The 12013-nt window shown below is 41.8% G+C and overlaps 1 protein-coding gene across 5 annotated transcripts in view; it reads right to left on the bottom strand.

Moving 5' to 3' along the window:
- Positions 1-2040: 2040 nt before the first annotated feature.
- The window catches only part of SEMA6A (semaphorin 6A), a 115427-nt gene continuing 105454 nt past the window's right edge, over positions 2041-12013 (bottom strand). For all 5 annotated transcript variants that reach the window (XM_032206106.1, XM_032206109.1, XM_032206110.1 and 2 more), the window contains one exon: positions 2041-4063. In XM_032206106.1, the coding sequence (XP_032061997.1) occupies positions 2874-4063 (1190 nt within the window). In that variant the 3' untranslated portion in view covers positions 2041-2873. The remainder of the gene's footprint in view (positions 4064-12013) is intronic.

Below are 12013 nucleotides of genomic sequence, written 5' to 3'. Positions count from 1 at the left end.
TTTTTCCTTTTTCTTTTTTTTCTTTTCTTTTTTTTTAATTTTTTTTTACAACATACATTAAGTTGTGAATCAGATGTTAGGGGGATGTGGAAATGTAGGGAAACTGGTGACATCACGATACTCTACAACTTTACAACAAATGAGAGTCTGAATTTGTTGCATCTACCAGTGTATAGCAAGGGTGGAAAGCAAAGGCACACATAGGTTTATGAACCCCTCAAAACAAGGGGTGGAAGGGAACCGGTGACGGGGAAGGACAAGCAGAGAAGACCCGCTGAGTACCAAATGAGAATTTCAAGGTCAAGCTGGTAGCGGACAAGATGTATATTACAAAGGCAGGCTGCTGTACAAGCTGCTGCTGTGATTATTCACTTCTGCATTTTGACAGGACGCTTTGCTGAGTCATAGCCATGGGGCCTGTGCATTTGGTACTCAGGGGGTTTGGAGCTTGGTGAGAGAGTTGTGAGTGGGTTCTCTTCAAAAATGACCTTGCTACCTACAGTTTTCAAAGTTTTGTTGTTGTTGTTGTTGTTGTTTGTTTGTTTGTTTGTTTTTATTAAAACAACACCATTGCTTTGGATACAGATCTATCTACTCCAGTCTGCATAGTTCACTAAGGGTGAACAAAATTATTTCATAAAAGAAGCCATGATGAAATGAAAGAACATGCAAGCACCCTTGTTACACACTTTGGTCTAGACCATCCAGACTTTATATATACCATCTATAAGCTAATGGACTTAAAATCTGTCTTTTCAGTCATTCAGAAACAAAACCAAAACCCTGAAAAACAAATGGAAGTATAAAATTTTAAAAAACAAATTGAAACAGAAACAACCACCTTACTCAAACATACTGTTCAGTAGATATATATATATATATAAAAAGCTTAGAAGCGATCCCCATCGTTTGTCTACAGTATGTTGACACAGTTATTGTAACAGATTAAAAACACATCTACATTTTTGCATAAACTGAAAGACTGGAAAGGAACTTACACACCTGCGCGCACACACACACGCACACACCTGTGTGCGCGCACACTCCCACACTAGCTACATGCACAGTCACACAAAAGAAACAAAGAAAAAAAAATACATTTTTTTTCCCCAGAGGAGTATATGCAGCATCCTTCTGGAGCAGCAGGTAGCTGCAGCAGGAGCCTGCCTGCCTGTCCTAGCTCCGTGTGCCCTGCGTGCTGCGGGACGTGTGGCTGGGTGTGCTGCGGGGCTTGGCACCACTCGCTGGTGCCTGTCCCCAGCCAGGCAACACGCCAGCCCCAGGGGACAAGGTTGTTTGTGGCTTCTCTGCTGCCCAGGGAGAACGATCACTGTAGACGGGGCGCGGGAGGCAGGGAAGGGCGGCACGGTGCCTTTGGGGCAGCACAGCTGGAGGGTGGTTTTGGGAGAGGACTTGGCACAGCTGAAAGTGGGATTGACCCAGAGGGTTCGGCACTGGCCTGGTATCTTGAGGGACATGAGGTTGTGCCAACAGCCACTACATTCTTCTTCGAATGTCTTTGCTCTGATTCTTGAGAGGGCTTAGAGGAGGAAGGACCAATAAATATTTGCATTACTCCAAGGAGAAAAAGAAAAAGGTTTTACATACTACAGCTCACAATTATACACAACTGAGGGTGTAAGGCACAAATTTACATGTGGAAGAAAACAGGCTATTCACAGATATATTCCCACGAAAAACCCGTGTGATAAGACCATAATTTATGCATGGTAACAGCCGGCGTATTAACTAGTTCACACTGTTTGAGGATTTTGTTTGCCGTCTCACATGCAAGGTGAAATGAGATGGCACATCACAAGCTGGTGCCTTCACAGAAAGTATTAGCTACTGACAAAGCCATGTTGATAGCAATGGTGCACAAATGTGCGGCTTTTAAGAGTTTCTCTTGCAGTTGCGTTAGAAGTTATGAACTTGTGGTATTTGTTTGTTGCTGTCTTAGGTCAGAGGCCCAGCCGGCTAATTAGCTGAGAGACTTAAATAGATATCCCCGTTTTTTGTTTTGTTTTGTTTTGTTTTGTTTTTTTTTTCAGCTAATCAGACAGTCCAGGCACAAAGTTCAGAATTCCAGCTCCAACTTATTTAACTCAGTGGATTTATTGGAAAAATAAAAGAGTTTTAATTACTCCAGTTAATAGGTTTCACGTTAAATAGGTATAACTTTCAAGGTACTTCTCTGAAGAGCTGCTCACAGGATGATATGCAGAAGTCATTTCCTTAGGAAAAATGAAAGTTGAACAATAAATAAGAGGAGTTACTTTCGTTAACAGTCACATGTTATTCATTAAAAGAGAAGGGTAGCAGAAATCTATGACATAGTTTGCCCAGCATGGCATTTAACTGCTGTAACCAAATGGCTGTAACACTGGTGGGCATTTCACAGTACCTGCACTTAGTAAACTTCTGCCATTGTTAAGTCAGAGTTAGCTTTATCAATGCATTCTTTTTTATTTTTTTTTTTTATTTTTTTTTAATATTTTTTTTTCCTTTTGTTTTTGTAATTATGGGTTTTGCTTTTCAGAGCACTCTTTCCCAGTTCAGGAATGCACTGTGCAGTTGGGAGGGTGAAATGTCACGGTCATCTTTCACCTGTGTGCTTTTGGCTCAATGTTTGTGATGGAGAGTTAGTCTTTTGAACAAAGAACCAGAGGGCTGTGGGGGTGAGTCCTGCAGTCGCAAACCTTCGACCATGGGTCATATGGCTCGGGTTAAAAAAATATTCCACTTTTCCCAGAGAGCAGAATCAACACATCCTCAGCTTGCAACAACCATCTTCTCAGAGGAGCAGTTGCAGAACACTGGCTTTCAAGGGCAACCTCTGCTTAATTGCTGTTCTACCCCCCACCCCACTGTGATTATGTACATGCATCATTGGGCTTCATGGATGTGGAGAGTGGAGCAAAAGAAGGTTTGGGAGGTACGTCTGGCTTTAGCGAGGGCGTGCGTTTCAGCCCCGACCTCGTCAGAGAGTTGTACGCGGTGAGACTCGGCTGTCGAGATACAGTCACGGCCTGTGCCTGCGCGGCGTGGACCTGTATGGAGTCTACTCGCTGCGGAGCGGGCGGTGGGTTGTCACCCCTGCCGAAGCTCTGATTTCGGGAGAGGTGGGACGAGTTAGAGGAGTTGGTGTTGTTTCTTTTGAGAGTTGACGCCTGGTGACTTCTTGTGAGCGAGTTTGTTGGGTAGTTCCTCTTGTAGTCCACGCTGTAGGCAGAGGAATGCATTTCCAGCCGCTTGCTCAGGCCACTCTGGGACAGCGAGGTGCTTGGGGGCCCAAGGGAGGCTTCCCGCTGGGGCACCTTTGGCGGCATGCTGTCGAGACTCTCCACCAGGTTAACCCCGTGGCTGGGGCTTTTGCTGCTGAGGTGATCCTTGATGGTTTTGTACTCAAGGGTAGCATTCTGGTCCTCCACAGACATCTGAGCCCCATCGCTCATTTTTGGCTGGTCGACGTACTCATGCTGGTAGCCTTGCTGGGAAATGGGCAGGACCACAACGCTAGGGATGTGGCTAGGAGAAGCCCTGAGCGGCAGGTCAGTTGGGATCACGGGAGAGGCCATTGGAGGGATATCTTTTGTGCAGGCATTGATGAGGTTCTGGTTTCTTTCCCATTCCCTGCTGCCACGGCTCGGCTTCCTCTTCTGTTGCAGGGTTGGGGTAGACTCAGGGGTTGGCAGGGCAGCTAAGTCCAGGTGGTGCTGGTCGGCCTTGATTAGCATCTTGGCAGTGCTGCCTGGGGTCGCCAGCTTGCCATTGTGCATCAGGGGCGTGAGGATAGCTTCAGGCTTTGGCTCCTTGGACTGAGCATCTCCGAAGAGGCCGCTGAGCTTGGTAACGCTGCTCATGGAGCCGCGGCGGGAGTGGGTCAGCTCCTTCTCCTTCCTCTGCACAACAGCCACATCTCTGCGGCGGTGGTCGCAGATGCAGTACACTATGATTCCCGAAAAGACGGCCCCCATGACAAAAGCAAGAATTACTGCAATGGCCAGCAGGGTAACTGGCACCAGCTGATCGTGACCCTTCAGGTAACTCTCCCGAATCACTCCTGAAATAAACAGCATACAATAGTTAGGTAAACCAAGGATAGGGAAAAGCCACTTATCATTAACTACTTCATTCAAAGGTACTCCTTGGGAGGTTTGTTTGTGTACTTCAAGGTGATTTTTGATCAGCTTGCCCAAATTTAGAGGCATACTGTCCTTGCCAGCTACATCTTACATGCACAGCCTTGTGCTCTCAGTACAGCTTTCAGATCTGGAGCTGAACACTATGAAGTTCATGGAGGGAGAGAGAATTCACTTGCAGGGCAGTTAAAATCAGTTTGAAATCCATGCCCTGGGCAAATTCACACTGACTTTGAGAGGTCAGAGCTATTACTTTTCTTCGTCTGACATACTGCTCATTCCTCCCCTCCCTCTATCCCATCTCTCCTCAGCTAATGACATCTTATTTTTATTACTGTATATTGTTCAGACTGAAAATCCTGTAAAAGGAAGAGAGGAGAGAGAAGCTCTGCAAATATCAGAGAAGTGCATCCCATGTTGTTTAAGGCTTGTCATTCTGTTATCTTTGTCATGTGTTTTAAAAGTCACTGTCACATGCCTGAGCTTCAGGAGGATGCTTAAATAACCATGAAAGACAGAGCACAGTGTGGAAATGTACTGAGCCTTGCAGAGGATTGTCCTTGCTCTTCCAATTTTTAAAGCTCTCTCTTGTTCTGGACACATGAATAGGCTGACCTCTGCAGTGAAGCTTATCCTTTTTCAGCTGAAAGCTCTGACTTTGAGGGCCTCATTTGGTGGCTCTGTGCTGTGGTCTGAGATTAGTGTCAAATCTTACTTGGCCCTCCAAACACTCCCTGTCAGAGAGGGCATCTTTGGCAGAGTGTGTCTCCTCAGTCTGAAGTCCCTCACACAGCATTAATCAATACTCTGAATTTCTAAAGAAAGGAACTTTTTCCTGACATAGTTGGGCATCAAGCCAACAGCACTAATGAAACACAAGCACAGAGGCTCTATTTTTTTTTTTTTTCATTTCTGTTTTTGTTCTTAATGCTTAACAAGGCACAGCCACTGCCTGACAAGGAGCTGAAGGAACGTCTCTCCCACCTCTTTCTCCAGAGAGCATCCAAATGCCAGGGCATTAAAAGCTCCACATGCTCTAAGGAAATATAAGCCACATCCTTATTACAGGAGAGACAGCAAGACAGGAAGAAAAGTACCTCCAACGCTCTCCTGGGACCTTGTGAAGATACAAAACTTTCATGTCATAAATCACCTTCTCCTTTAGAATAATGTCTATTTGTGTATTTGGCAGACAAGGTACCTGTGGCCCAGAATTAGAACCAAATGCAAAATACTCCTCAGCAAACTGTGTTAAAAGAGTACTGAAAAGTTGCCATTATCTCACAGAAACCTTTGATAAGTGTTCTGGGTAGATACAGTATTGCTTCCACAGCATGTATTTTCTGTCCCCATTTAATTACAGTGTTTAGTTGGACAAGGGATATTTGCTTACAAGATAGGAACTTTAAAAGCAAAACAGCTCTTGAAATCATAAGCTTCTGCTGGTGACATCACAGCTGTTTGCCATGGAAATTACCATGCTGTGACAAACAGAGGGTTGTGATTTCATGAGGAGAATAAGGAGCAAGGGCACATGATCCCTTAGGAAACTTAAGAGTCTGCATTCATATAAATGTCTTCACAAGTAGGGGGAGGAAAGAAGACCTCAGGAAACAATGTCTAAGTAAAAACAATCTTCAAATCAAATGTTTCACAGAACCCTCTTTCAAAGCCCAGAAGCTTTTATTAGGTAGACTTTTCTACTCTTTGTCAAGAACACCTAACAGAAGGTGGTAGTGCCTAGCCTTTAAATTCACACACAAGACTGCTGTATGTAGATCAGAAGCATGATCTGGTGGCCACAGCATCACCAATAGGAACTCCACTTCACTGCAAAGGTGACAGTCTTCTATGAACCCTACACCTGCCAATATTTACTTGCTAGTACTGTCATAATTTTCAGACCAAATTTTTTCACACTTGTAAAACTGCCTGTGGTCATTAGCTGGAAAATCAAAAGTGGGAAGTCTTGAACGGGTGGAAAGGATGGTCATGGAAGTGTTAATGTCTATCAAGAAATGCATTGCTAGGCAAGATATTAAGGAAAACTTCAGCTTAAAATGCCTGATTTCAGGGACACCTTCCATTGAAAAACTTCTCAGAGAAATGCTCCTTTGAGTGCTGAAGTCTTGTGTTTTTTTTTTCACAAAAAAGACTCAAAATCCCAGCTCAATGCCTACCTAAGCATCTACAATCGTTAAGCCTGTCTGTGTCTGGAAGCAGAAGCCATGCATAACCCGAGAGGAAGGGACAGGACTTTTCACAGAATTACAGACTGGTTTGGGTTGGAACGGACCTTAAAGATCATCTAATTCCACCCCCCAACCCCCGCCATGGGCAGGGACGCCTCCCACTAGACCAGGTTGCTCAGACTAGACTTTTCCTAGTTTATGCATTTCTAGCACTTTAACTGTCATTTGCAGTTGTGGCACAGAGGCAGAAAACAGAAGCCTTGTCTTCAGCTTTCCCTGTCTGGTTCTGTAGAAGGACTTGAACCCAGGTGACACAAGGTATGAGAAGCTTTTCCCCACATGTGAGGAAAAAAGAAACTAACTAATCACTGGGACAGAGATTTCTCTCACATGTTATACCTCTTTCCAGTAAGGCGTTGCAGCAGATAAACCAGTTTGCTCTGGGGAAGCTTACTTGCTCTGCGTGGAGCCTGGTATAACAATGATAGATGGATGGGTGCTCCATGCCTGGCACTTCCTGATGGCTACGTGAGGCTGCTCTCCTCACTCAGCCTTCTGCTTCAGGCTATTCTATGACTGACAGCTGTAAAACAGAAACCTGCATCCCTGCATACAAAAGCAGCATGAAATCTTGCCATCGGTTTTACATTACCAATGGATATGGACTCATTACAACTCACGTTACAAAATTACCACACATTTCAAACTGAGTGACCATGTGTACTCAAGAAAAGAATAGCTGAAATGCTGCAGGTCGCACTGCAGGTGTTTTATGAGCAGAGATTTATGAGGGCCTTAGAACAGTTCTGATTTTAGATAGTTCCTCCTGAGCTCAAACCTTCCTGAAGTTTGTTAGGTTTCCTAGACTAGAGTGAAAAGATATTTAACTTTAGTGGCTTTGCCCTAGGCAGGTGGATCTTCTCTGGACACAATCTCAGGTCAATGAGGTAATTTAGTTTTTATGATGGATCACATCCAAGTGTCTTATGTAAGTAATCCCAACAATTTTAACCTAAATAAAATGATTAGGATTGGCAAGATTTGACCTGCATTAATGATTATGAAACAGATACAATTAAGTAATGAATAAGTATGAGGAATGTTCAGCATCCTGCTATCAAGACCACGGGGAGAGAAATCTAATATGAAATAGGCTACTGCAGTTGTCAATCAACATCTCAAGCCCCTAGCATCAGTAGCAACTGCCTTCACAGAATGGGATGAATAGGCAAGTGTGTGATCCCAGTGATGGGCCCAGAATGTGCCAGTCTGAAAGCAAACAGTGTTTGTGCCACTTTATATACTTCATTGTGTGTGGTTTTACACATCCTGTGGTTCTTAAAGAACTGTTCACAAGGCTCAGTTTGGCATCATTCATTAGCACACATTATTGAAAGGATTAAAATAAATGAAGAAAATAGTTGAAAAAACATAGGGTCTACATTTTTGTAAGTCAGACAAAATATTTCAACCACCAGCTTTGAGGAAATATCTGTTACTGAAAAGTCTGATAACTGTATGTTATCTGACATTCTTGACACTGTGTACTGGAAAATTGACTAAGCTGGCTGCATAAAATACTATGGGAACAGACTGTAAAATATGATAGATATAAATACTGTTATATTAGTTTCATCATATATTTAATAATAAAAAAATATCTGTACAAAATACTATTACCTTGCACTTTTAAAATATTCTCTCTAGCACTTTCTTGTTTGCAGTACATTCTTTCCAGATATGAAAATGCACTGTTTATTTCATTTATTAGTTTGGAAGTATTTATCCATACTCTTGTTTGTTTTCTGTAGCACCTGAAGACATATCATCGTAGATAGAAACCAGCTACTCTATTAACAGAATTACCTGTACTAACACTATATTTGGGAAAGTTCTGGTGGTAAAATAGCAGTAAAACTCAAACAGCTTCAAAGACATAGATGAGGTTAAATATTTGCAACCTCAAGGATCAGGCTTTACATGTAATGCCACAAACATGCTGCACTTATCTGTCTCCCTGAAGTCTTCCACTGAAGACAAACTCTGTTCCTTGTGAATCACAACTGGGCTTATGAGTGCAGAGCCTTCATATGCGTGATGTACTATTATTTCTGTCTTCTAAAAGGGCCAGGCCAGTGACCTGATATTCTCCACTTTCCATGGCTATTGTGATTCTTACAGACAACCTGATCCTTCCTGCTCCACTAGCTTTCTGTAATTTCACCCCATGTCCTTTTGTTTGTATCATCTAACATCAACATTAATTTTTCTGAGAATATACAGTATACTGTAATGTGTTGTATAATCTGGAACACAAAAAATCACCTCTTCTTGCTCATCTAATGAAAGAGAAGACCTGATATATAAGTCACTACTTCTTCCAGCAGAGCTTATAGATAAGATATGGCTGACTGGTTGGTTAAGAGGACACTAAGAAAAATGTTTCCGAACATCCAAAGTGTTCCAGTTCTGAAATGAGTTAGTGCTTGCATAAATCATATGACTAGAATATTGATCTAACTTGTTCCCCAAAAGGTAGCTGGGGAAAAAGCAAGGAGACATACATTTTATGACAATAATAGAAATAATTTTTCTAAAGTTCTGGAAAAAGTGAGAAACAAACTTTTTGAATGCCTCTTGGTGAAAATAAGAGAGAAAAGATCAGATGTGATGTAATGACCTAGATATATGGAACAGTAGATAGGAAGTAGGAAAGAGATGGGGCTTCTTCTCATCAGCTAACAAAAGTATTTAAGGGTTAAGGCTTCACCTGAACACCTGTTAAAAAGCAGTACAACAAGATGTGCACAGTGCTGAAAGTGTTACCACATGGAAACCCTGATGACACTATTCTCTGCATGTTCTGGTTGTTCTAATTCTAACAGAAAGAAAAAGAAAAAGAAAAACAAACAAACAAACCCACCAAATTCTGAGGGCAGAATCAGGATCATGTAAACAAAGGAACAGAGTTCAACATCCTAAAGAATATACGGCATGAATATAACAGAATAGGAATAATGAATGCCAGTATGGTAAGTTTGAATAAGGAGGACAAATAATGAAAGATACAGAGATTGAAGCATTTACAATTTTTCCTGCTTCACTTTTAAGCAAGAATCCACACTCTGGTCTCTGATCAGAAATGTAACAAATTCAGGCAATGTGGTGCTGACCAGAACAGAGAAAAGAGATACAAAAATTCAGATCATGTGTATGTTTTCAAATTGTGTAATGGAATTGGCCAAAGCAGTCTCTAGACTCTGTGCAGGTTCTTGGATGATGCTGAAGGAACTATGAGTAGCAGGAGCTCTGGAAAAGGGCAACCATTTTACCTGTCTTTGGGATGGGCCAAAAGGAGAACCTAGCAGACGACAGACCTGACAGTCCAATTTTTAGAATGGGAATGACAGTAGAACGAATGATTGAACTACCAATGTTATAATCATTCTAAGGATAATACAGTCATTATATACATATAAACTGAAGCAAATTTGCCAAGAATAAATTATATTAAACTAGCTAAACTTCCTTCCTTGACAGGATAAATGATTTACTTTTTATGGAGAAACATTAAGTATGATACATTTTGACTCATTTTGTCACAAGCAAATAAAAGTGATCTAACACCTGCTGAAAAGCCGCACTTGAGAAGTATTGATCAATGATCTGTTTGGAAAGAGACCTGAAGTAGATTGTCCTCCACAGGGTTCCCTATTTAGACAATGGGAAGTCCAAGGAACCCTTGTTAAGCTGTGGTAAATGGTTTTCTTTCTGTGGAAGGAGGTGCAAACTTTCATAAGTATGTAATCTATGTTATGAAATTAAATGGTGGAAGTACGACAAAATAAAGAACCAAAACAGTTCCTTAGGTAAAGGTGGACTGGGTAGTAGTATAAATGCAGTGGGTCCACAAGGATTCTTACTACTCTTGGAGCACTAGCTTCCTTGTATCTGTTTTGAATGAATGTGTCTGTCTCAGGAGAAGAGCAATTCAGAGGCATCTGCAGAAAGGAGACTGCAAGTCCAGAGGTCTAGCAAAAGAGCTGTATCCCTTTAGCATGTGCAGCACAAACAGAAGTCTTTTCTGATGAAGGCTGATTTTCTTTCTTTCATCTGTGATCAGGGATAGAGATGGCAAAACCTCAAGATGAGTCCCACAATCACTTTTCCTCTAAATCTGTTTCTGTCTGTGCTTCACAAACGGAAATTCCAGCTAATAACACCCACAACTGCTTGATGAACAAAAACAAACAATCCTACTTCCTAGTTTGACTAGCTTAATGTGAGGCTGCTTTAGTGATACAAGGGGCCGGATGCGGTCTGCTTTTATGACCAAGCTAAAGTCAGTGGGAATAACAGGAGCAGGGCAGAGAGCAATATCTGGTCCCGTAACTACAAGTTCCTGTGTGTGAATAACCTCATTACCTGTCATCAAAAATAATGCGTTTCTGTTTGAGTACTACAGCTAGCTGTGGTGCGGATACAAAGACACCTCTGTTCCAGATATGATTTATGGCCCTGAGAGGTGCATGCTGGACAATGAGGTGACCACATGCCATGTGCATCAAGAACACTCTGTGAGCATCACTGCAGGGAGCTTTTGTTGTCTAGTTTTCCAATATTGCCTGTGACAGATGGTAAAGTAATAACCCAAAATGGTGGCACACATGAAACTGAAAAACAGAGGTGGGAAATGAAGAATGATGTTTTGGCAGGGAAGTGGGGGAATAACTACCAAGGAATAAGGTAATATTTAAGCCTAGACCACACATTAACAGCAGTCAGGGAGTGGGTGTCTTTGTTGTCTTAAACTTTACCTCTCTAAATGGAAATCAACCCACTTCCATCTCCAACACCTACAAAATCACTTGAGACTTTCCACAGAGCAAGTCATTGTTCCACAAAGGCACAATGGTTTCGTTATTGTTGTTATTTAAGGAGAAAACCTGGCAGTTAATTTCTTTCTTCTGTGCAGGCTTTTCTGTCTGATGTATGTCTCCCTCTGCTTAGACTTGCAAGAATGCTGGTATAGGCTCATTATGAATGGAGGTTTTTACAGGCTTCAGAACATCTTTTTTAAATGCCACTGAAAAGGTTTTCAACATGTGTCTCCAGGTGTTAGAACTGTGTTTACAGGCAGTCTCATGCTGCTAAAAGACTATTTCAGCCTGGAAAATCTCTGCAGGTATTAACAAGCTTTCTTCTTCCTTTTTTTTTTTTTTTAACCAGACATAGGAATTAAAAAAAAAAAAAAAAAAAAAAAAAAAAAGTCTGGACAGCAAAATTAAAGTGACAGCAGGTTCAGGAATGACCAGAGTTTACCATGCATTTCTGAGATCTCATCTTATTGTTTTTCTTGGAGAAATAATTTCAAAGTTTCAGAATAAACCAACCACATTATAATCCAAATGATTTGATGTTAGCCACTGTATTGGAACTGCTTTGTTGACAAAGGTAAGTAACCTCTTACTTAAAGGTAAGTACAGCCCTCCCCCTGTAAAGCTGTATTGTTGATTTGTAAAGGTCTGTAACCATAAGTTTTGAAGTTTTGCATGACTGCTGAAAAGAGCAATCCATCTCCTTATGACTCCAATGCCTCCTCATGGCTCTTAAAGCCAGTAGCCAAAGCTAGCTCAGATATTTAGCAAACAAAAAGAGGATGCATGTGCTTGAAGAGAA

This window comes from Aythya fuligula, chromosome Z, assembly GCF_009819795.1.
Source record: "Aythya fuligula isolate bAytFul2 chromosome Z, bAytFul2.pri, whole genome shotgun sequence".
Lineage (NCBI taxonomy): Eukaryota > Metazoa > Chordata > Aves > Anseriformes > Anatidae > Aythya > Aythya fuligula.
Note: the sequence above shows the minus strand (reverse complement) of the source record. Positions and strands in the feature narration are given on the sequence as shown.